The 21,940-nt window shown below is 41.4% G+C and overlaps 1 protein-coding gene across 4 annotated transcripts in view; it reads right to left on the bottom strand.

The window, feature by feature from the left end:
* The window catches only part of ADCY2 (adenylate cyclase 2), a 430,270-nt gene that overhangs the window by 51,206 nt on the left and 357,124 nt on the right, over positions 1-21,940 (bottom strand). For 3 of the 4 annotated variants that reach the window (XM_059916085.1, XM_059916083.1, XM_059916086.1), the window contains 3 exons: positions 17,721-17,858; positions 10,474-10,593; positions 2,539-2,708 (listed from right to left, as the gene is read on the bottom strand). In XM_059916085.1, the coding sequence (XP_059772068.1) occupies positions 2,539-2,708; positions 10,474-10,593; positions 17,721-17,858 (428 nt within the window). The remainder of the gene's footprint in view (positions 1-2,538; positions 2,709-10,473; positions 10,594-17,720; positions 17,859-21,940) is intronic. The other variant, XM_059916084.1, reaches the window with a different exon arrangement.

Below are 21,940 nucleotides of genomic sequence, written 5' to 3'. Positions count from 1 at the left end.
AGGCCAGATTAAAGGACTGCAGACCCTGCACACACCCTGATCCTTATTAGCAACACCGCCCTTGAGCTATTGCTATAAAACTCCTCCCCAAATCATCCCTGGTTGGGACACACAGGAGCCCAGTGTGTCCCCCTCTGCCTGGCAAAGAGATAAAGCTATTCTTTTCTACTTCACTTAAAACTCTGTCTCCAAGATTTGACTTGACACCGGTGCACAGAGGCCGAGTTTTCAGCATCAACAGTGACCAAAAACAGGTCAGAAAAGGGATGGCACCAAGCATGTGACTTTGATGGCACAGACCAACTCGATCAGGAAAGGAGGTGCTGCCTGGCCTTGTGTTAAGCCAGCATTTTCCTTGAAGGGCATCTATGGCTTTGGGACGGAGGGACGTACATTCTCAAAGCAACATCTCATACTAGCTTTTTTTTTTTTTTTATGGATCCTAGTTTCATATCTGAAAGGGTTGTGTCAGCAATAACAAACCAGATATAGGAGGAAAAAACCTTTATCAGTTCTTTCATGGTGGGATATCTTGAATCTCAGAAAAGGGAAAGGAAACATTGAACTCAATGGGTTTTAGCACTGGCACAAGTCACATGGTTAAGTCATACACACACCGAGCTTGGGGAAATCAGAGGGGATTCCAAGCTGCCACTCAAAGGTCTCTCATTTGGGGTTCGTTTTAAACTGCTATTAGAGAACATTTGTTAATTTTGAGGTACTATGCTATTATGTCAGTAATATTCATCTTCTGGCAGAGGCATGCTTCCGGGAGTATTGTGGCAGCTCACGCAGAAACCTTAGTCAAGGTTAGGAGGCGGGCGCACCCATCCTAGAGAGGATGCTGGCTTACCGTTGGCAGTGAAGGCAGGTGCCTGAGGCTTGTCACGTCAGCCCTACCTAGCTTTAAGGTGATTATGAAGACAAAGCCAAGAGAACACACACAAAAGACCCTGAATGAAACAAAAGGGCTCTGAAAGCAAAACTCCTTTTCTTTAACCAAATAGCTACTTCCCTGCTGCCGGGGTTCTAAAAAGAGGTGGCGTGTCTCCCTCAGATCCCCAAAGTAATTCCCTCTCCATCAGAAACTTGCTAATCTAATTTCTACTTTTGCTTCGGATGTGTACCATATGCAGGAGCTTTAAATTTAATAAAGGGAAATTGAGTAGTGTTCTCAGCTGTGTGCCAAAATCGGTGATGTTACATTTACTTAGGGATTCAATACAGGCTCTCTGGATATGGTAGGGAAATGTTAAAGCGTGTTTGGTTGGCAATTTTGAGAATTTATTGGAAAATTAACTTCGATTTCATTTTCATCTTGGCTAAGGAATCATATAATTTCCTTAATACAATTATGTATTTTTGCAACTCCACTATCCTCAGCCTGACTACAGATTGTTAGGGTTTCATGGCGTTGGAGGGTGACGAAAATTAAATTAGGTGAAGAGAATGCGGTGCAGTTGTGTTTCTAAAAGCATTCTTATTGGGAAGGAACGTTTACACAGTGAGGTGCCCACGTTCCTGACACTGGGCCTCCATTGGTGAAGCGGCCATAAGCTGTCAACACAAATCATCTTTCCTGAGCAACAAATCTATGCAAGTATTTAAGGCATTTATTTTATGTTAAAAGAAATATAGAAATATTATGGGGGATTATGCAAAGCACTCATAGAAAAACTTGAAGTCTGGCGGGTCCAGAAATAAACCTAACACTTGATACAAAATGTGTTTTTGCTGTTAAGATGCGAGATGGAGAATATCATGATGAAAACTTCTTTTTCAAGCAGGGAATAAATATTTATGATTAGTTTATAGAAGTAATTTGATAACAGGAAACGTTTCATAAGTCCAAGGGCGTGGACCTGGGAGGATCATTCTTGAAGCATCTAGTCCTAAGGCTGGCAGAGTAAACACAACCAGTAGGATTCCCTCCACACCAGGATGTTTTAGGAAATCTCCAATACGAAATTTTATCTTATCTCCAACAAGTTATAGTTCCATTCACTATAACTTGTGAATGGAACCACCCACTGTCCCTGTACTTTTGTGTATATGGATTCAGTTGTTCTGACCTGGGGGCCGCACTGCCCTGGAGGGCACATTCCTCAATGTCTGGAGGCATTTTCAATTGTCATGACTTGGAGGGGGGGGTGGATTTTGTGGCATCTAGTGGGTAGAGGCCAGGGATACTGCTCAATAACCTTTAATGCACAGGACAACCCCCTGAAAATCCTTCAGTCCAAAATATCAATAATGCTGAACCTGAAAGGAAAGATTATTCTTATCAATATAGTACAGATTATAACACAAATCCTCTCTCTAAACCATTTCATATCTGCTGATCATATGTGATAATACCTATTCTGTGTAATCTGTAATAAAAAACACACATTCTCTTCCTGAATCATCACTTCAAAGAAACACTCACACAGTGATTCCCAATGACAGTGCTATTGCTAATTTGCATTTACTCCACGCATACTTATGTTACCAACATCCCATGAAGGAACTAAAGAGAAGGAAGAGGAAGCAGGTTACCTCTCAAATAAGACCTGGCTGTAGTCATCCAGGAGGTGGGCGTGAGTGTGGAGAAAGATGGTGTTGTAGCCCACCAATGCTGCCATCATGATCAGCATCTTTAGCTCATAATTCACACGCAGGAAAACCGAACAGGATATCAATCCCAGGATGCAGCTGTATATAAAGTACTGGAACAGGGAAATACGTCAGATGAATACTTGGGATCTCTTCTGAGGAATGGCAAAATGAGAATTAAAATTGGGGACCACCATCAAGCTCACTTGGTCAACTCCCAAACTGACTGTGAAAGCAGATGCATTTGTCTGCTCCTTGATCCAGTGACACATGACTAAACACATTGGATTTAGAAAAGAATTACTCATGACATGGCTTGCTCACCCAGCGTAGCATGTTTAATAAAAATAATCATGCATATGGCCAAATACTTTTCAGAAATAATTTTTAGAAATCTATATTGAAGCTATGTCATTATTAGCAAATGTCCTTTGCTTCTTGAAAATGAAAACAAAATGGCTCCCTACACATTTACAGATTAAAACAAAATGACAGTACACAGAATCTTTTGTGGGCTTTCAATGATTTAATTCATTAAGAAGATACAAATCATTACAGGTAGTTCCATTAAAGGTATAAGAAAGCCTAGACATTTTATTTAAAAAGCAGTTGTGTGTCAGAGGGATTATCTAGAACAGAAAGGATTTAAAAAAACTAAAAGCTTTGAACTATATATAAGATAGATAACCAACAAGGACCTACTGTATAGCACAGGGAACTCTACTCAATATTCTGTGATAACCTATATGAGAAAAGAATCTAAAATAGAATGAATATATGTACACATATAACTGAATCACTTTGCTGTACTCCTGAAACTAACACAACCCTGTAAATCAACTACACTCCAATAAACTTAAAAAAAAACCCCAACATTCTAAGGGTTCACAGCCTTCACCAGACTACTAATGGGTCTTTATCCCAGATAAAAAATCAATTAAGAAAACTGGAGGACATGAGAGGAATTCAGTGGTGAGTCTTCAACATCAGCAACAAGAACATGTTTGAAAATAAACTGTAGCACCGTACAAAGTTAAAAAAAAAAAAAAAGAAAAAGAAGAAGAAGAAAAACAGCAAGATTTAACATTGGTTGAAAATCAATTGGCCATAAGTGTGAGGGTTTACTTCTGAACTCTTAATCCTGTTCCATTGGTCTATATGTTTTTACTTATGCTAGTTCCACATTGTCTTGGGTACTGCCGTTTGATAGTAAATTTTGAAATTGAAAATCAAAACAAAACAAAACAAAGACAACAAAAAACCCTAAAAGCTTTGACCTGGGTGAGTCATGACTGCCCTGGAAGTGGACGGGCACCAAAGAAATCAAAGACCCCAGCGTGAGGACGAAGGCCAGCACGGTCCATCTTTTGTGGTCCATGGGAAGCAGCTGGCAGGTGCCCTGTGTTAGCACTTTTCCATTTACCACAGTGGACATCGACAAGACAGGATAGCCCTGGATTCAGTTCTGCTCCAATCACTCATTAGCGGATTGACTTTAGGCCAGTGCCCTAACTTGCATATGTCACAGTGTCCTCATCTGTAAAAGGAGGGTAATAATGTCCCCCCTTCTAGGTCACTGAGAAGAGCACGTAAAGCTTGGAGTCCATGGCCCTGCAGGCCAGGAGGTGCCCGCTAAGTGGAAACAGTTGTCATTCTCGCAAAGCGTTTGTTTGCTGGATTATAGGGTTTTAATAACCAGGATTAGCTGCTATCTTTTCGTGTCTGCAGCAGAAGCAGCAGTCGGTAAAGTTTAATCATTTTAATAAAACATAGATCCGACTGATGTTTGATAAATCCTGCCTTTAAAAAATAGCTCAGTGTGTAAGCTACTCCATTTTAGTTACATTATATGGGATAAGCCATGTATAAACTGCTTATTTTTGTCATTCTAGCTCTTCCTTTTATTTCCCCAGCTAAGGTCATCTACAGTCAGCCATGGGGAGGGCTACTAATATTAGTGCATCAGTCCTGTTCTTGGGGGAGAAAGGAAAGTTGGAAAATGAGCTGCGGTGGTCCTAGCAGGCACCTCCTTCCCTGTGAGAGGCACCCACGCAGGGGTCAAGGCAGATCCTCACCAGTGAGGACTGAGACCTGCCATCTCAGCTTCAGAAGGAAGACCAGCAATTAAGTCCCTTGGGTCCGACAACCACTGGGTCAGTCCCCAGGAAGTAAAGCATCCCTAGGCAAGGAGCATGATGGGTGGTGGCGGCTTAGGGAAGGCTGGGAGTCTGTAAGCGCAACTTCTTTGGCCACAATTCCCTGAGGTCAGTTCTCTACTATTCTGACCACTGATAACCCCACGACAGAGAATAGGGAGAAGAAAAGAGGAGAGGAAATGTGTCCTGATGGGACCATGTGGCTGGCAGAGAGGAAGGACAGAATCAAGAGGTCTGGGAGAGAGTGGATGGGCACCACCGACTCAGTCTCCCTAAAGCGGAGGGTGAGGGAGAGAGAGCCTGTGCTTTGAAACCAGCCCTCGTGTATAGGGGACTTGGCGTTATTACCTTAATGACTTAAATTAATTACTTAAATCCTTAATGGCTAAGTATTGCCCTCAGAGGGCAGGTGTGAGGCTCAGTGATTCAGTGGGCATCGGTGCTGGGACAGCTTACTGAAAGCTGCCCAGGGAGCCCCGCAGACTGTCTGGGGGTCCCTGCATTCCTGTGGGCACGTGCACAGCAACCTGACAGGGCAGGCTTCTTTCTGGTGAATCGAATAAAACACGGGCTTGCACTTTGTATGTCTTCTTTCGTTAGTTCATTTTGGGGCTCATCTGCTATTAGATGTTTCATAAGTATCCACCCCGACCAAGAGTCTGAGAATCCCTGGGTTTTAACCTCCTCTTTAGTCAGCAGTCACTGTCTTACACGACTGCTCCGTAAAGCCACAAAATCGCCTTGGGAACGCGCAGCGGGCAAGGTTCCCACTCAGCGTCTCGCCCTTCTACTCACAAAGCAGCTCACTGGTACAAATAAAGGCATGCCTGTCCCCTGCACAGGTGACCCAAGGTAAGGAGGATGATGAAGCCCACCTTGATGAATTCTTGTGAAGATTAAAGAAGATAATAAAAGTAAAGTGCACAGAACAGTGCCTGGCCCATGGGAGGCCATATAAATTCTGCTATTATTGTTATAAACTGGAGCTCTTTGTAAGACTTTTTATTTTATTTTTCTTCTTTTTTAAAAAAATTTTTATTTTATATTGGAGTATAGTTGCTTAACAATGTTGTGTTAGCTTCAGGTGTGCAGCAAAGTGATTCACTTATACATATACATGTATCTATTCTTTCTCAAATTCTTTTCCCATTTCGGTTATTACAGAATATTGAACAGCATTCCCTGTGCTATACAATAGGTCCTTGTTGGTCATCTATTTTAAATACAGCAGTGTGTACACGTCAGTCCCAAACTCCCAAGCTATCCCTCCACCCCACCCTAAAATTTGATTTTAAAAAGGATTCTGCTGCTAAAATTCTGCTGAAAATCATTATTAGAATGAACGTTATCAACAGTTCAGCCTAAGTGAATGAGAAGCAGAATAATGAGCCCTTTACATGAGTGTGTGTGTGTGTGTGTGTGTGTGTGTGAATGTGTGCATGTGCATTTTGGGGGATTGGGGTCAGTAGGCTTCTAAAAGTTTTCTGAAACACCCCTAGTTTGAAATATGTGCCAATACCTATAAAATATGTCTATGATTTCACATTTGAAAATTCATTCTTAGGCTTTTAAAAAGTTTTCACATTTCAGGGTTAGGGTTACTAAAATACATATGTTATGGGAAGTAGCCTTTTAGTCCATTTTCTATTAAATAAGCCTTTCTAGAAGGCTTGGAGGCCATGTGCAAGGTGATGTGGGAATTCATTAAAGGTAGGTTGGGACCCTGAAGGTAGCAACAGAGGGATTGTGTGAATAAAGAAGAATAACGGGAGAAGGCCAGGCTGGGAGCTGTGAAGATCAGCTGCCTCTGCTACATAAGGTAGCCCTACAGGGAGGTCGCTGGATGTCAAGAGCTCTGGCTGCAGGCTCCTGAGCTGAGTTCTATTAGGACACTATTGCTAAGAACCTTATTTTTACATAGTTTTAATAGTTAATATAATTATTAGTTAATATTTTTATTAAGGTTATTTGTTAGTATTATTTAAATATCATATATTACTATTACTTAATATTAGGTAACTAAGCTAAAATTGGTTCATATAGTTATTAATACTTTTCATATATTAATCGATGAAACCAACTTGCATTTTGACACCAAGGGAGCAGCCACTGTCACCTTTGGCAATTTACTTAAGTATCTTTTGGTTTCAGTTTCCTCACCTGGAAAACAGGAATTCCAATATCTAACTCACAGGGTAGTTTTGTGGATGAAATGATATAAATGCCTGATATAGTGTGAACTGCCTACATGGCAAAGATTCTTTCTGGTTGATTCTGTTGGACATTTTTAAATGACTTTTTCTTCTGCTACAGAAATAATACACCTGATGTTAAAAATTAGGAAATATACAAAGGACGCATATAAAAAGTAAGCATCTCCTATAATCCCCAACATCCAACTTGAGCCATGATTAATTAATTGTTTTGTATATCTTTCCAGCTTTTTTTTTTTTTTGGTGTGTGTGCTACTTGTTATTGGTATTATTATTTTAGAAAATTGGGAAAGGATTGTTTGGAATGTTTTTAAATGATACTTTTCACTTAATAGCTTATAAGTATATATTTCTATGTCATTAAATAGTTTTCTACAACATCTTTTGTAGCAGCTGGATATAATCTTATTGTATGTTCATAACAAAATTTGTTTAAACAGTTAAATTTATTCTAACTTTTAGGTTGCTTGCTTTCTTTTCCTTTCTTTGTTGTTATTGTTACATAAACCTTTCGACGAACACCCTGGTAGCTAAATCTTTGCACCTTTAAAATTACTTTCTAAAGTTAGTATTGCAGGGTGCAAACTATGTCTGTTTCTATGCTTTTTGATGACTATTATAAATGGTCATTAAAGTTAGTATTGCAGGGTGCAAACTATGTCTGTTTCTATGCTTTCTGATGACTGTTATAAATGGCCATTAAAGTCAGTATTGCAGGGTGCAAACTGTTTCTATGCTTCTTGATGACTGTTATAAATGGCCATTAAAGTCAGTATTGCAGGGTGCAAACTATGCCTGTTTCTATGCTTTTTGATGACTATTATAAATGGCCATTAAAGTCAGTATTGCAGGGTGCGAACTCTGTCTGCTTCTATGCTTTTTGATGACTGTTATAAATGGCCATTAGGAAGAGCTGTGTGACTTTCTACCTCCTGCATCAGTGCCTGTGGATGCTCCTTCACGTCCACCGTCAACCTCAGGCGTCATGTACAATGGGGTTCGAGAGTAATAATGCAGACATCGTGCACATCCACAAACGGCTTTCCCAATGTTCCTTCCAATATATTAAGAGGGAAGCCAGGATGTTTCCAGGCTCCTCTGGGACCCCTAAACTCATGAGTTAATAATGTCGTTTCTGTACAGACAGTACGTGAGCATGAGGGGCTTCCTTGGCAAAGCCCATCATAATCCTCTTTCTGAGGACTTATTATTGGAACAATAGTAGCCTACTGACTAAGTCTGACCTAGATTTTGAAAAGTCTACTGTGTGCTTTTTCAGAATCGTTGAAGGTTGAGGAATGTTCTTTTTCGCCACTTTGGGTTTCTAATGATTTGCTTCTTCTGAAAATAAGATATCATGCGCAGACTTACTTAAATGAAATTCAGGATCATGACCTCATTGCTATTAGGGGGGCCGAGGACGGTGAGTTGTACAACCCAAAACTATTGGATGGAGAGATTTTCTTAAAAAGATGATTTGCCAGCTATACTTTTCTTTCCTATGAAAATGCATGTTTACTGTAAGTTGTTGAAGTGCCTTATGAATGCAGCATGGGGATGGTTTGGAGGCTTGTCCTCTCTCCAGGGGCCGATGGGCCATGTGCGTGTTAATACCATCCATCCAAGGAGGAAGAGCCAGACCGCACAGGTAGTTTGAATCATTCTCTAGAGAACGGGGTTCCAAAGCGCCCACAGTGAGGTCACAGCCAATAAACCCTCATCATGAATCCCATCCCTCACTTTTCACATAACTGAAATAGAAAAGACGGTGTCCAGTCCTCCCTGGGGTTCACAATAATGCCTAACGTGAGGGCCAGGACCCCGTGGATACGGGACGAAGCTTATGCCATCCTCTCTTCCTGAGTCTGTGGGGACGTTGCTATGGACTCCGGTTAGCTGTCATGGCTTAAAGGAACACCAGATGCCCCTACTCTCCGTACACTGAGCTGTGAGCATCCCAGGAAACTGAAATGATGAGATGGGAAAAAGGATCAAAGCCTAATATCAAAGGGAGAAAGAAAGGAAGTTTCCTTTATCACCAGAGCTAATGGAGTTTTAAAAAAATTGTATGTTAAAAAAAAATTAAAGTTAAAAAAATTTTTTTAAATATACATATTAAGTGACCAATTTCAGTGCCTGGAATATGTAAGACAAACAAAATGGGAAGAATCTATATTACCTTTAGATGATTATTCAGAAAATGGAAAGGAGAGTATCAAAATCAGTTTTTTTTTGCACAAATAATTCATGGAAGAAAGAAGTTATTAAGCAGTAAATAATTGATTTAACTCCTTTCACTTAAATGACTGATGTGTTAGTAAGTTTTGAAATTTCAATCTAGGCCCTTAGTAAGGGCCAGTTAGTAAGGAGTATTTGAAGATACAATTACTGGACGGCATTTGCAGCCAAAGGAGAGGGAGAAATATGAGCTGTGGTCCCTGTCATCACAGAGTCAGGAAGCTAACGCTAATTCACCAGAACAATTAGCAAAATCGGTAAGCAACAATTCAGTGACATACAATCTAATGCTACATGCTGGGATACATTCTATAAAATGTAGCATTAAGATAAATTGGTGCAGCCACTATGGAAACAGTATGGAGTCTCCTCAGAAAACTAAAAATAGAGTTACTATATGATGCAGCAATCCCACTCCTGGGCATATACCCAGAGAAAACTATAATTCAAAAACATACATGTACCCCTATCACATCACTATTCTCAATAGCCAAGACATGGAAGCAACCTAAATGTCCATCGACAGATGAATGGATAAAGAAGATGTGGTACATATACACAATGGAATATTACTCAGCTGTAAAGAAGAATGAAATAATGCCATTTGCAGCAACATGGATACAACTAGAGATTATCATACTAAGTGAAGTTAAGTCAGACAGAGAAAGACAAATATCATATGATATCACTTATATATGGAATCTAAAATACGACACAAATGAACTTATCTATGAAAAAGAAACAGAATCATGGACATAGAGAACAGACTTGTGGTTGCCAAGGGGGAGGGAGGGATGGAGTGGGAGTTTGGGGTCAGCAGATGCAAACTAGTATATACAGAAGGGATAAACAACAAGGTCCTATTGCATAGCGCAGGAAACTATATTCAATATCCTGTGATAAACCATAATGGAAAAGAATATGAAAAAGAATATATATATGTATAACTGAATCACTTTGCTATAAAGCAGAAATTAACACAACATTGTAAATCAGCTATACTTCAATAAAAAAATAAATTAAAATGTAGCATTAAGAGAATAAAGGCACGAGTCATCCGTGAGAGCCTCAAAATGCCATTGAAAGTTTGCATATGTGGTCTAATTGGTGCCCGTTGGCTGGGACTTTCTGCTGAAGGCTGGCAATTTTTACCCAGTCAGAACCTACTCAGATATGGAACCCGAAGAAGAAAAGTGCAGGCCACGCCATTCAATACGTAACAGCATACAGGAAAACAACAAAAGCAATAATAATGAGGGAGATGTTCTTACCGGCAGGAAAAACAAATTTTGCGCACGCAGAATTGCTACCTGATTATATAAGGCAGAAAGACTTGTGTTTGACGCATTGGCGGTTGGAAGAATTGTCTCCTCTGACTCACTCAGGAAAAACTGCAAAGAAAGTGTTTTTACAATGAATTAGTGCAAAGGAGAGTAAAGAGTTAGCAGGTGGGTGCTAAGTTTATTAATGACGTGCTTTGTCGCCTCCATGAGCAGGATTGTGTGGGCAACTCAGCATCTTTCCTTCCAGTGCTAATCCCTTCATCTTCTCTTTGAGGCTTTCAGAATTTCTATTGAATAAGTAAATAACTCTTGTTGTGCTCTGCACTTCATAGTGAATTCCAGAACTCCCGAGTTGATGTTAAAGACAACAGAAGCACCTTGTTAAATATAAATTTTAAAATGAACCAAGGACAGGGCAGAGGGTTTGGTTAGAATTACGACCTGACATCACAACCCTCACACTTTCAATTCTGCAGCAGGAGATCGGAGTCTTCACAATGTGTTTTTGCAGGATCTTCACCATCATGGCTCAAACGTTAAATGAGTCAATGCAGTTATATGAGTTTTTTTTTTTTTATATTAAGAAAATAAATTAATTTCATGGGAAAAATGCAGTAACTGGCATCAACAGTTGTCTCTATTACTTGTGAGTGCTTGGCATCTCAGGATCATGAGGGATTGAATTTGGAAAGGAAGGATGCTCTTAGGACTATTGGAAAGGGGGTCCTGATTTAAAAAGAAAAGAAGTAATCCTGAGAAAATAAAAATGATTAGCTCTTATGTAATGGTCACCAATACCAGCACCCAGAAGGAAAGTGTCAGCCAGTTCCAAGGTAGGAAAAATTCAATCTCTTTCTGTTTCTCTCTCCCTCTCGCTCTCCTTCTCTGTCTCTGTCTGTTTCTCTCTCTTTTTGTCTCTTTCCTAGACGAGCTGCAGCACAAACTGTTTAGGTAGCCAAGGATCAGTTACTTTCCATACCATGGCTGAGGGTCAGAGAAGTGTTCAGTGAAGGTAAACTAGAGAATCACTCAGGCCAGGTTCCCTTATGAAAGAGATTCATCTCATCCATGAAACTAGGCTAGGTCTTCGGCACAGGGTTAACCATCCATGTTCCAGGTCTAAAAAGTAAAACTTCCCTGTAGAGTTTCAATGGTTGCTTTTGTTTCCTTCCTTTCTTTTGTTTGTTTCCTTTGATGGCAGAGTTCTTGTCAAATACCTACGGTAATTTACTCAGGTAAATAAGAAGGCATTTAAATAAATATATAGATATATTTAAATATATTAAATAGTATATTCTTGAGAACATTTCCTCTGAGATTCCAAGAATGATACTAGGTACAGTGTTTTTGCCCATTATATCATTTGATAAAATGCTGCAAAAAGCTGATTTAAAAGTCAAATAAATGTAGTAGATTTCTTTATTTACTACTAAAGAATTTATCAAAAATGTCACAACCCCTGGCTGAAATATAAATGTGCTAATTATTTGGAAAAAAATATATCAGGAAAAGAAATGAAGTAATTGCTTGGCAAACATAAGGTTCCAAAATGTTAAAAATTTAGATTTGACAGACCCAACATACAATTGATTTAAATATTAAAGAATCAAGATACGACAAATAGAAGGAGACTGTTTAGCTTGATAGGTTACTAGTCTCAGGCACCTGAGATCTTAAAATAATTTAAAAAAACCTTCTTGATTGTATCAGCATATAAAGAAGAAACTAAATTCTTGCTGTACAATGAGTAGAAATATATGCTGTGAAAGTTTTGTCTTGCAAGGACGCGCTGCAATAATAAGATGGTTTGAACTTGAAAAACAGTGGAGAACTTTAATCAATACATCAGGAATGCTTCATTAACTCCCTACTGCTACTTTTTTCTAGTGTTTAATTAACTACCCCTAAAATCAAGAACCTCTTTATTCTGTCTACGTGGCATCACACTGCAGTTTGGAATCAATTTTCCTCTTCTGTCCCCTTAGTCACTTTAAAAGAACAAACTCCTAATTATAGGCAGTCCAAGCTCGAGGGTTATCAATCCACGTCCCTCTCCCTTCCGGATTAAAGTGCCACAATCTTCTGCACAGAATGAATTTCTAGTATCATAATTATTTGGGGGAACGCCTCTCGATCTATTTTAATATTCTACAATCTTTGTCATAATTGGGAAAATGATACCCTCATCCTGGACAAGATATCCTAACTAAGTGCCTATTTTTAGCCCTACTTCCAAATTTTACATTTCCCAGGCAATGTGAAACATCTCAGAATTATGTTTTTCAAATAATATTAAACTGTGAACACGTGATTTAATACCGTGTTAATAGCCTGATAACATCATTGCTTGTCATTTGGTTGGAAATAGAAGTAAGTAACTAATTAGAATTAGATTACCAATTAACTACTAGTTAACCACGGCTAACTCCTTGTCTATGTGGCTCACGAAGCTGGGCTATTTATAATATTCTCTGGGAAGTTTCTCGGAAAAGTTGCAAAATGGTGTGAGGCATCACATGACGACATTGTCAAAATGTCAGAAAAAAAAAGGCAGAGGATTTGAGCTTCTCGAACATGGCTCTAAACAGTCAGCTGGAAACTAAAATGGAACAAAACACACAGGCCTTTTGCAATTTGCTACCCGAAACCCTATATATGAAAAAAAAGTCTGCATAACTGGTTGTTTTTTTCCACTTTGTACTGGGGTGTTTGGTGAACACCAGGTATTTTAAATGTCCTGGTAAAATCTCACAATTCATTTTAAATAAAACTGACCTGGACATTTCGTCATTTATATTAGTGTGTAACGAGACTTAAAGGAACACCATCCCTGTTGACCCCAGCTCTTGTAAGGGCTGTGAAAATTCAGCCTCGGGATAAACATTAGGGACTAAAAATCCATGCGGAGGCTCAGTGTGGAAGGGTCCATCCACACAGTCAGGGGCAGAGGGAGCTCGCGGGTGGCCTCAGCCCTCACGTCATCCCTAGGGCTTCTCTCCTCTCTGAGGTAAAGAGAGTGATGGTGGTGATGATAGAAAAGTAGTTAATAAGGGCTGTTTGCCACTGGCTGGAAAAATCCAGGGCAAACTGAGAGGTTCCCCCGCTGTGGAGGAACTGGGCATCAAAGCGAAAATGAGAACCTTCAAAACATTATTGGAAGTGAAATAAACCAGTCACAAAAAAGACAACTATCATGTAATCTCACGTATACGAGGTGTTCTAGAATAGGTAAGTTTTTCGTAACAGAAAGCAGAGTAGAGGTTACCAGAGGCCAGGGAAGTGGGGAGTTATTGTTCATGGGTACGGAGTCTGAGATGATGAACAAGTTCTGGAAATAGATAGTGGTGATGGTTTGCATAATACTGCAAAGGTACTGAATACCCCTGAATCGTACACTTAAAAATGGTTAAAACAATAAACTTTATGTTATATATATTTTCCCCAAAGGAAAAATAACAAACATTGAAAACAGAAAAAGAAAAAAAAAAAAAAAAAGGAAGAAAGCATTTTTGCCTTGTCCCTAAAAGAATGCTTCAAAATCACAGGAGCTACAGAAGAGGATCTGAATGTGCTGTGACTTTAAAAAGATGAAGTTTCCTGAGAGAGAAGTATCCTCCCAGTGACTTAAGGAAAGCTTGCTCCTGAAGGCAGCCCCTCGCCTAACTCCCACACCAGAGAGCTGCTCTTCTCTGGAATGTGAGTCCAGCACCCGGATTAGCCTCACGGGTTAATCACTGCTAAGAAAAAACAAAACTACAACGCGGGGATAGGGCTCAGTTAGTCCAGGAACTGTATTCTTAGAAGAAGTACCAAGATAAGTTTAAAAGCTATCCAGGTACTACATTAAATAGAAACCTCTCCTGGATGGGGGTTTGAAGTGGGGCTAGGAAAAAAGGCACAGAAACACCGCTAGGAGCATTAGACCGCATGCAGGTAAAGACTGTACCCGCATCGCCAGCAGGAGGAGCCATCTTCCCAGAATGTGAGTGAGGGACCTGGAGCCCACTTCCCTCGCTTGGCACCCCAAAGATGCTCAATTCTACCAGCCCAGGTCTCAGTGCTGCACTGGCACCCCCTGGTGATGTGTGTGACCCAAGGGACGTCACAGCACCGTGCAGTGTGGCTGGGGACACAGGATCTTGTGTCTGCCTTGCGCAGTCAAAATGCAAGAGGTCGGGGATCCGAATAGCTGGAGAGCGTTTCTCTGTAAATCATCAGATGCGATCAAAGATGGCACCCTGATGGACCAGTCCTTCCCCTTCTGTGATGAATAAGAAATGACAAGAAATCTCAAGATCTAGGGAAAGTGATTTCCTTTGTCTACCTCATGTTGCATTTCATACTGTTTTGTGATGTTTCTTTGAAATAAATACAAGAAGAACATCTGCATGGGAGGGAACCACTAATTTCACCAGGTATCAAGAAAAATAATGGACGGAAACAAATTAATTTAGCTTGTCCTTGTCCCACAGCCTCTGATACCAAGGGGCAGCTCAGTGCATTCAGCCTTATTTCATTCTTTCTCAAAGCTCATCCACCATACTTTTAATGTGTCTCCCACAGACTTCTCGACCTCACTTGGCAATGCACTTCCTTCCTTCTGAGGAAGGACAATGATACTGGAAGATGTGTTTCCGGTACAGAAGATATATTTCTTCTCTCCAAAGGGATTGCAGTTACTGTAAAAATATCTACTCCTAAATGCTGAGCTCATGCAACATTTATAGACAGTGATTGAACTGCCCATCAATCACTAATTATCCTAGGAGAACTACAACCAGCTTCGAATAAGACTTGTTTCCCATTTCGAGTCTGTCTTTTAAAAACTAGGTGATAAATCCTGGTTTTATAAGGTCAAATTGGATTTCATGAAAAATGTTTTCTTTTTTAAAGGGTTGCCTGCTTACACATTCATTCATTCATTCTCTCATTTAGTAACTACGGAACGGCCCCTCCTTATATAGAGGGTGCTTTCCTAGGACACGTGAAAAAATAAATAAGTAAAACACCCCTCGCTCTTAGGTGTGTGGATGTTGCGTTACATGCGTCACCTCTCAGGACGTGTACACAGGTAAATGAGCACACAGGTGAGTGCAAAGGTAAATGAGCGCACAGGTGAGTGATTGCAACCTGAAGTCCCTCCTGAGCAGGGTATTCTTGAGGGAATTACCTGTCCAGACAGGGCACCATTTCCCAGCTCTTCCCCAGTCAGTCCTGACAAAGCCCTTGTTGGAAATAAATGATGTCACGGTCTAGGTATGCCTGAGACCTAGAAGAGGAGGCCTCCATCCCTGGAGGGAAGGTCTCATCATCTCTGAAGCAGAAAGTCAGCCTCAGGTGCTGTGAAGGTCCAGGAGGAGGGTGAAGAGCTTGGGGAGAAGTCCAGGAGGAGGGCCAGGATGGTGGAGCTGTCATGGTGAACTTGACACAGCAAGACAACTCCACATAGGAACACAAGCTGGTCCTGGGGAAGCCTGCCGGCTGCATGGCCTTGACTGCCGAGCCCTCTCGCCCCACAGACACCGTTAGTTCTAACTGCACAGGGGCAACTGGGAGCAGCCCCTTCCCGAGCTGACCTCTGAGGCTGAGCAGGTGGGTAGAGGAAGGCCAAGTCACGGTGACACCTGTCACTGGTCTGTGCCTGGGAAGACCTACAGTAGGGCCTCACCTCATGTCCTTTCTCAGGGGAGCTCCTAGAGGGAGCTGGGGCATGTAGTTAGGTGAGGTGGAAGAAGCCAGCTCACCTGTCCTCCAGTTAACCACACGGCAGGACACCCAGGAATCCATACCCAACCTCCTGATGGGCAGGAAGTGGGAGGAAGGAGGGCAAACAGAGGCTTCTCTGCCACCTTCTTTCCAGGTGCCCTTAAGATGGACTTCGAGGCAAAGTGAAGTGGAGGAAGGGGCCCTCCCACCTCTGCAGCTGGCACCCCAGCCCTTCTGCCTTCCAGCTGGCATCACCCTCACCTGAATCTCCAGGTGTGTCTGGAGAAACTGTACGACCCATAGTACAACACTGAGGACAAATCCCAAGCAAATATTCAAGGTCCTTACTTACTCCTTCAGCCTTGTTTTTTTGCTGCTACTTGGTACAAATTTGTCTCTCTTCTTTGTCCTAGATGCCAAATGCCTTCCCTCCTTCTCATCTTTCATCCACCATCTGGTGAAACTCCTTCTGCCCATCCTTTAGAATCCTGTCCCGCACGCTGGCTCCCCTGTCCTTGCCCCTTACATGCTTCCATGGTTGGCTCTCAGACGCTTTTATAAGTTTACCCAGCTGTCGGTCTCCTAAACTCCACCGGGAACTCCTGGGAGGCAAACCGTCTTTGGGTTCTGAGGATCTAGTGACGTACCAGGTGCATATTTATGCTCAATAAATATATATATATTTTTTGCTGAATGAATGCTCATTAGTCTCACCTATGAAAACTATGTCTTTATTATGTAACACACGTGCCTCTTCTCCACAACCTGGTTTTGTGTTTCCGGAAGGCAAGGAGTATACTCATGACACTGCAGTTCCAACACCAGTAAAGCACCCAACATATGAAGGAAATTAACGCCTTATGGTTGATGGTGATGATGTCAGAATAATAATAAGGTTGTGTCTCAATGTGCACTGATTACCTAAGTGTCTATTTTTAAGGCTATACCAATAGTAATATTGATACAGTAAGAGCGACCACTGGTTCAATATTTACCAAATACCTCATGCCGTCCTAAGTGTGCTCGGAGCGTCGGTTCATACCTTAAAAATCCACCTTGGCAGAGAAGTGTGAGTTCTCACTGAGAACTGAAAGTAAGTTCTCAGTTCTCTCATGAGGAGTGAAGTGGAGCCTGTGAAAGTTTGTAATGAAAATTCTCCAAAACCGAACAGCTGGTAAGGTGGGAGCTGCTGTTTGAAATCAGGCCCTTTAAACCCCAGAGCAGGACACCTTTCCCACTGCACTCTCCTTAATTTGCTGGTTCTGTTACCCCCGGCCGATCACCCTGCTGACATTTGGTGGCATTTCTGTAGCCGGAGCCAAGACGAGCTAGGAGGTAGGAAACCACTGGAAGGAGCCTCCCTCCCTCGCGGTGGTTCCCCCAGTCTGCATCCTTTTCCCTTAGCGAAGCCGCTGCTGCAGCGGTTGAGGGCTGAATTTAACAGGCAGCAATGGGTGTCACTGAAGGAGCTGTGGGAAAGGTTTCCAAATCCCATGAGACAGGCACCGCCCGGCGGGGCCCTGACTCACCATGTTGAACACGGCCATGGTTAATATGATGGCCGTGGTGATGACCGTCAGGGAGATCCGAGGCCAGGGGCGGGTGGCGATGATGCCCGACGACTTCAAAAGCCACAGGAGAGAGGCGGACGCTTTTTTGCTGCATTGCTGGGAGGAGAGAGAAGGAAAAAGAAATGTGTTGCTATTTTATGTATTTTCTCAAGTTTCTCAAGGATGTTTAAAACCACAAGATGCATCGATATTCTTCACAGATTGAAGAAGTAGACTATGTTGGCATCATTGTTACAAATTAGGAACAAATTAATTACGTTTGTACGACAAATTAGGACGTGCTTGTATGTCCTTTAAAAGAGACCTGAAATTATGTTTAAAAATTCTTCTGGTAAAGGAAAAATATGCCAGGTAATTAAACCACTCTGGGGGATGTGTTGGGTCTCAGATCACAGCCGTGAGGAGGCAGGTTTCATAAATTCAGGTGATTTACGCAGAAAGCGATCAACACGCAGCTAATCCTAAGAATACAACCAGACCATAAAATAGTTTGGTGCCTGTACCTGTGAAGGCAACACCCAGTGTTCTCAGCTGAGGCTTGTGGTGATGGCTTGACCTCATCCTGTCCTGCGAGGGCTTCCTCCACGTGGAGAAGCTCTACTTTTTATTATAAAAATTTTTATTTTTGATTGTGTTAAAAAATGTAAAACGGACCCTCTAAACTATTTTTAAGTGCACAGTTCAGTAGTGTTACTGCATCCACATTGCTGTGTTACAGATCTCTAGAGCTGTTATCTTGCACAACTGAGACTCCACACCCACGAAACAACTCCCCTTTCCCCTGGCAACCGCTATGCTACTTTCTGTCTCTAAGCCTCTGACCAGTCTAAGTACTCATGAAAGTGGAATCATGCAGTATTTGTCTTTCTGTGCCTGGCTTACTTCAGCTGGCATGATGTCCTCTGGGTTCATCCACGCTGTAGCCTGTGACAGGACTTCTTTCTTTTCATAAGGCTGAATAACAATCTATGTATAGGCCACATTTTGTTTATCCATTCATCTCCTGTTGGACACTGGCGTTGGCTACAGTGAATAATGCTGCACTGAGCAGCATTATAGTTTCTAAGAAGCTCTCTTCGTGTGGAAGGACCTGAGGTCTTTATAGGATGACAGCCAGCTTTCCCTCACCATCTTCTGTGGGCCAGACTCTGCTCTGTGGGAACTCAGTGATGGGCTAACCTCACCGAGGCCTCGAGGCCACCTTCCTGGGGAAGCATTGTGATGTTCACCTTCGTCCCGGTGGTGAGAGAGCGGAGTAGGGAGAATCCTAACCTGTGGGTAACGCAAACCTGGCCAGTGCCAGGTATTCCGGTACCCACCGGAGTGGGCATTTACATATGTTATCAGATCTGACAGGCATTCTTAAGAGTTCTCTAGGAATCTAAATTTTAACCTTCACGCAAAAGGGACTGTGCATCTGAGGTCACGTGTCCTGGAACCATTAAAAAAAGGTATAATTTCAAAAAAGTTCAGAAGGAGGAATAAATATACACTTATACACTTTTGACGCGTACTAGTAAGTTAATATAATGATAAACTGTTGCGACATCAATAAAATTCAAATAGAGAATATTCCTTAATAGCACTAATAAACAGCGCTTTTATTTCTCAACCTCTTTCACATTTTCTTTCTGCTTTATTCTTTAAAGTATTGTTGATGTAAGCACTGCAATTTGTTAACTGTTGATACAACAATTAAATGAGACTCTGTGATACTGGATGAGAGGTAGTGAGAAAGGTAACCGGCCCTGTGGCTCGGCATCAAGTCCCTATAGCTGTTAAACTTTCCGCAAGTTAATTACCCTCTCTGGCCTCAGTTTCTTCATCTCTAAAATGAGAATAATAGTGCCTGCCTCGAGGTTTAAATGAGCTACGTAAGGTGCCCAGAACAGGACATATGTGTTAACGCTTTTTGTATTTGTGAAGAAAACATAATATTTCTCAGAAACATTTCAGTGACTAAAAATTTATTTGCTCTACATCTAGATGAACAAAAAACATGTTTCCCCTTCCATTCCACTATAGTCTTTTTTTCCCCCTTCAGCTCCTGATATAAAGAGATGCAGAACACTTTCTACAGCATACATCCCCCACTGACGTAGAATCCCAGGACAGCGTTTAGGGCTCACTCCTTGGGCAGATTCTCCTGGGTCTTTCTCTGGTTTCTCCTACAGCCTGTCTGGGAGAATGGGGCAGTGCTGCCCTGGATTCTGGGGGCACCAGGAGCTGAATCACTGGCTGGCAACCGGGCTCTGCAGAGCATCTTCCCACCAGCAACTCAGGGGGAGCCAGATTTATGCCCTAAGCTTCTTCCCCAAAGCAGGCTGTGGACGGGGGTTGGTGGTGGCGTTAAGTCTGTTTTCCAATGAGATGCCCTTTAATGCTGTGAACATGCAGTATCTTTCAGGGTCACACGGCTGGAGGACACCCACCTGAAAGTGTACCACTATCGTTCAATGCATGCTACTTGGAATAATATTAATACCGCAGACCACAGTCAGATCTGCACTCTGGAGGAGAAGCTATAATAGAGTAAAGAGCAGAGATTCAAATAGAATATCATTGTCATCCAGCTCATATTCCAGTAGGAGATGATGACATCTGGCTGGATTCTGGCAATTTGAGGCAATGTTTATGTATTTGCATCCTAAGTGACTAGGATTAGTTTTTTTATTTAAAAGAAAATTATAAAAATGGATGCTTTTGTGTCTGTACACAGAAATTGTCAATAGATATGATAAACGTTTTAAGAGCAGAAAACACAAAACTGCTATTTTAGGAGAATATTTAAATCTAAATATTACATTACAGATTCCATGTCACAGTCAATTAGGTAAAATATTATCTGGTTATTACACAGACATGCTATTGAAATTATGAAATTAAAAAAAATCACTGTTTGAATTTTTAGAATAATGCATGGTGATAATATTGCCAAATATGCCATCTAATAGGAATATGTTATATTCTGCTTACAGATTAGTCATTTGCTGAAGCAGATGTGGGCAGACATACGTGAGTTTTTTCTGCTCCCATGACACGCTGGGCACAATTACAAACTGGTGGCCCTAGAAACTACTGCCTCTGTGTGCCTACTGTATATGTGGCAGAATGTCCTGGAAATCTGTCATGTTCCTACTCAGCCCTGCGAAGAGCCCTCTTCTTGGAACTGCTCACTAAAGACGCGTGGGGTTGGCGTGCATTGGGCTCAGGACACCGGATTCAGGATGCGGTAGGTTCGATTCCTTCTCCGTTTAGTCTTCCTATGTGACTCCAAGTCCCCCCGTGAAATTGTTTTTAAACCTATTGAGCCAAATACTCATTGTTCTCCAGCTCATGGAGACAGGCAGCCTCCCCTATCTTTCCATCCTTTCACCAAGTAGAGGCAAAGTAAATACAACTGTTCTGAAATATGAAAACTGGTAACACTGCTGGTGGCAAGGATGAGGAAATAGAGGATGATGATGGAGATGGAGACCCTGAACTACAAAGACAGTGCAGGAAGAAGAGGAGGAAGATACAGACCTTAGGGGGAAGAGAAGAAACCAACGATGGGAGAAAAGGAGAAAAAAGACTAAGAACTTAAGATAGAAGGAATCTGATTAAGGAAAAATGGGAACATTGATTCCATTTGTAGCTCTGAATAAAAATTACAACTTGGATCTTAACATGATAATTTAGTTCAGTTTATTCTGTTTTGGGTTAAGTATTCAAACAGAGTCCCTGATGGAAAAATAAAGTTTATCAAAATTTACACCATCCTAATGAGACATTATAAATGGTAACATCTCAAAGAATATTGTGGTGTTTATTCAGAAGATGCTATGCATATGAAAATGAGAGCATTTCCAATGGGTAGTCATTCTATTTGATCTTTGCTGTAATCACTGGCATCGTTTCAGCCAAATCTGTTTCCTCCCTGCCGTGATCATCAGTGAGGCTCACTGTATCCTATGATTGCCTCTTCTTACTTACAGTGAGCTCACTGTAAGTAAGAAATGCTAGAAATCCTTCTAGAAATGCTCTTGGCTGGTAATGCCACATGCATCCACTGATAAATACGGAATTGGTACTAACTGTAGTGGGAGATGTAAAAGGAGAAAGAATATAAATGTATAGGAAAACCCTATGGTGGGGACTTCCCTGGTGGCGCAGTGGTTAATAATCCACCTGCTAAC

The sequence above is a fragment of the Balaenoptera ricei genome, chromosome 3 (assembly GCF_028023285.1).
Source record: "Balaenoptera ricei isolate mBalRic1 chromosome 3, mBalRic1.hap2, whole genome shotgun sequence".
Taxonomy (NCBI): Eukaryota; Metazoa; Chordata; class Mammalia; order Artiodactyla; family Balaenopteridae; genus Balaenoptera; species Balaenoptera ricei.
Note: the sequence above shows the minus strand (reverse complement) of the source record. Positions and strands in the feature narration are given on the sequence as shown.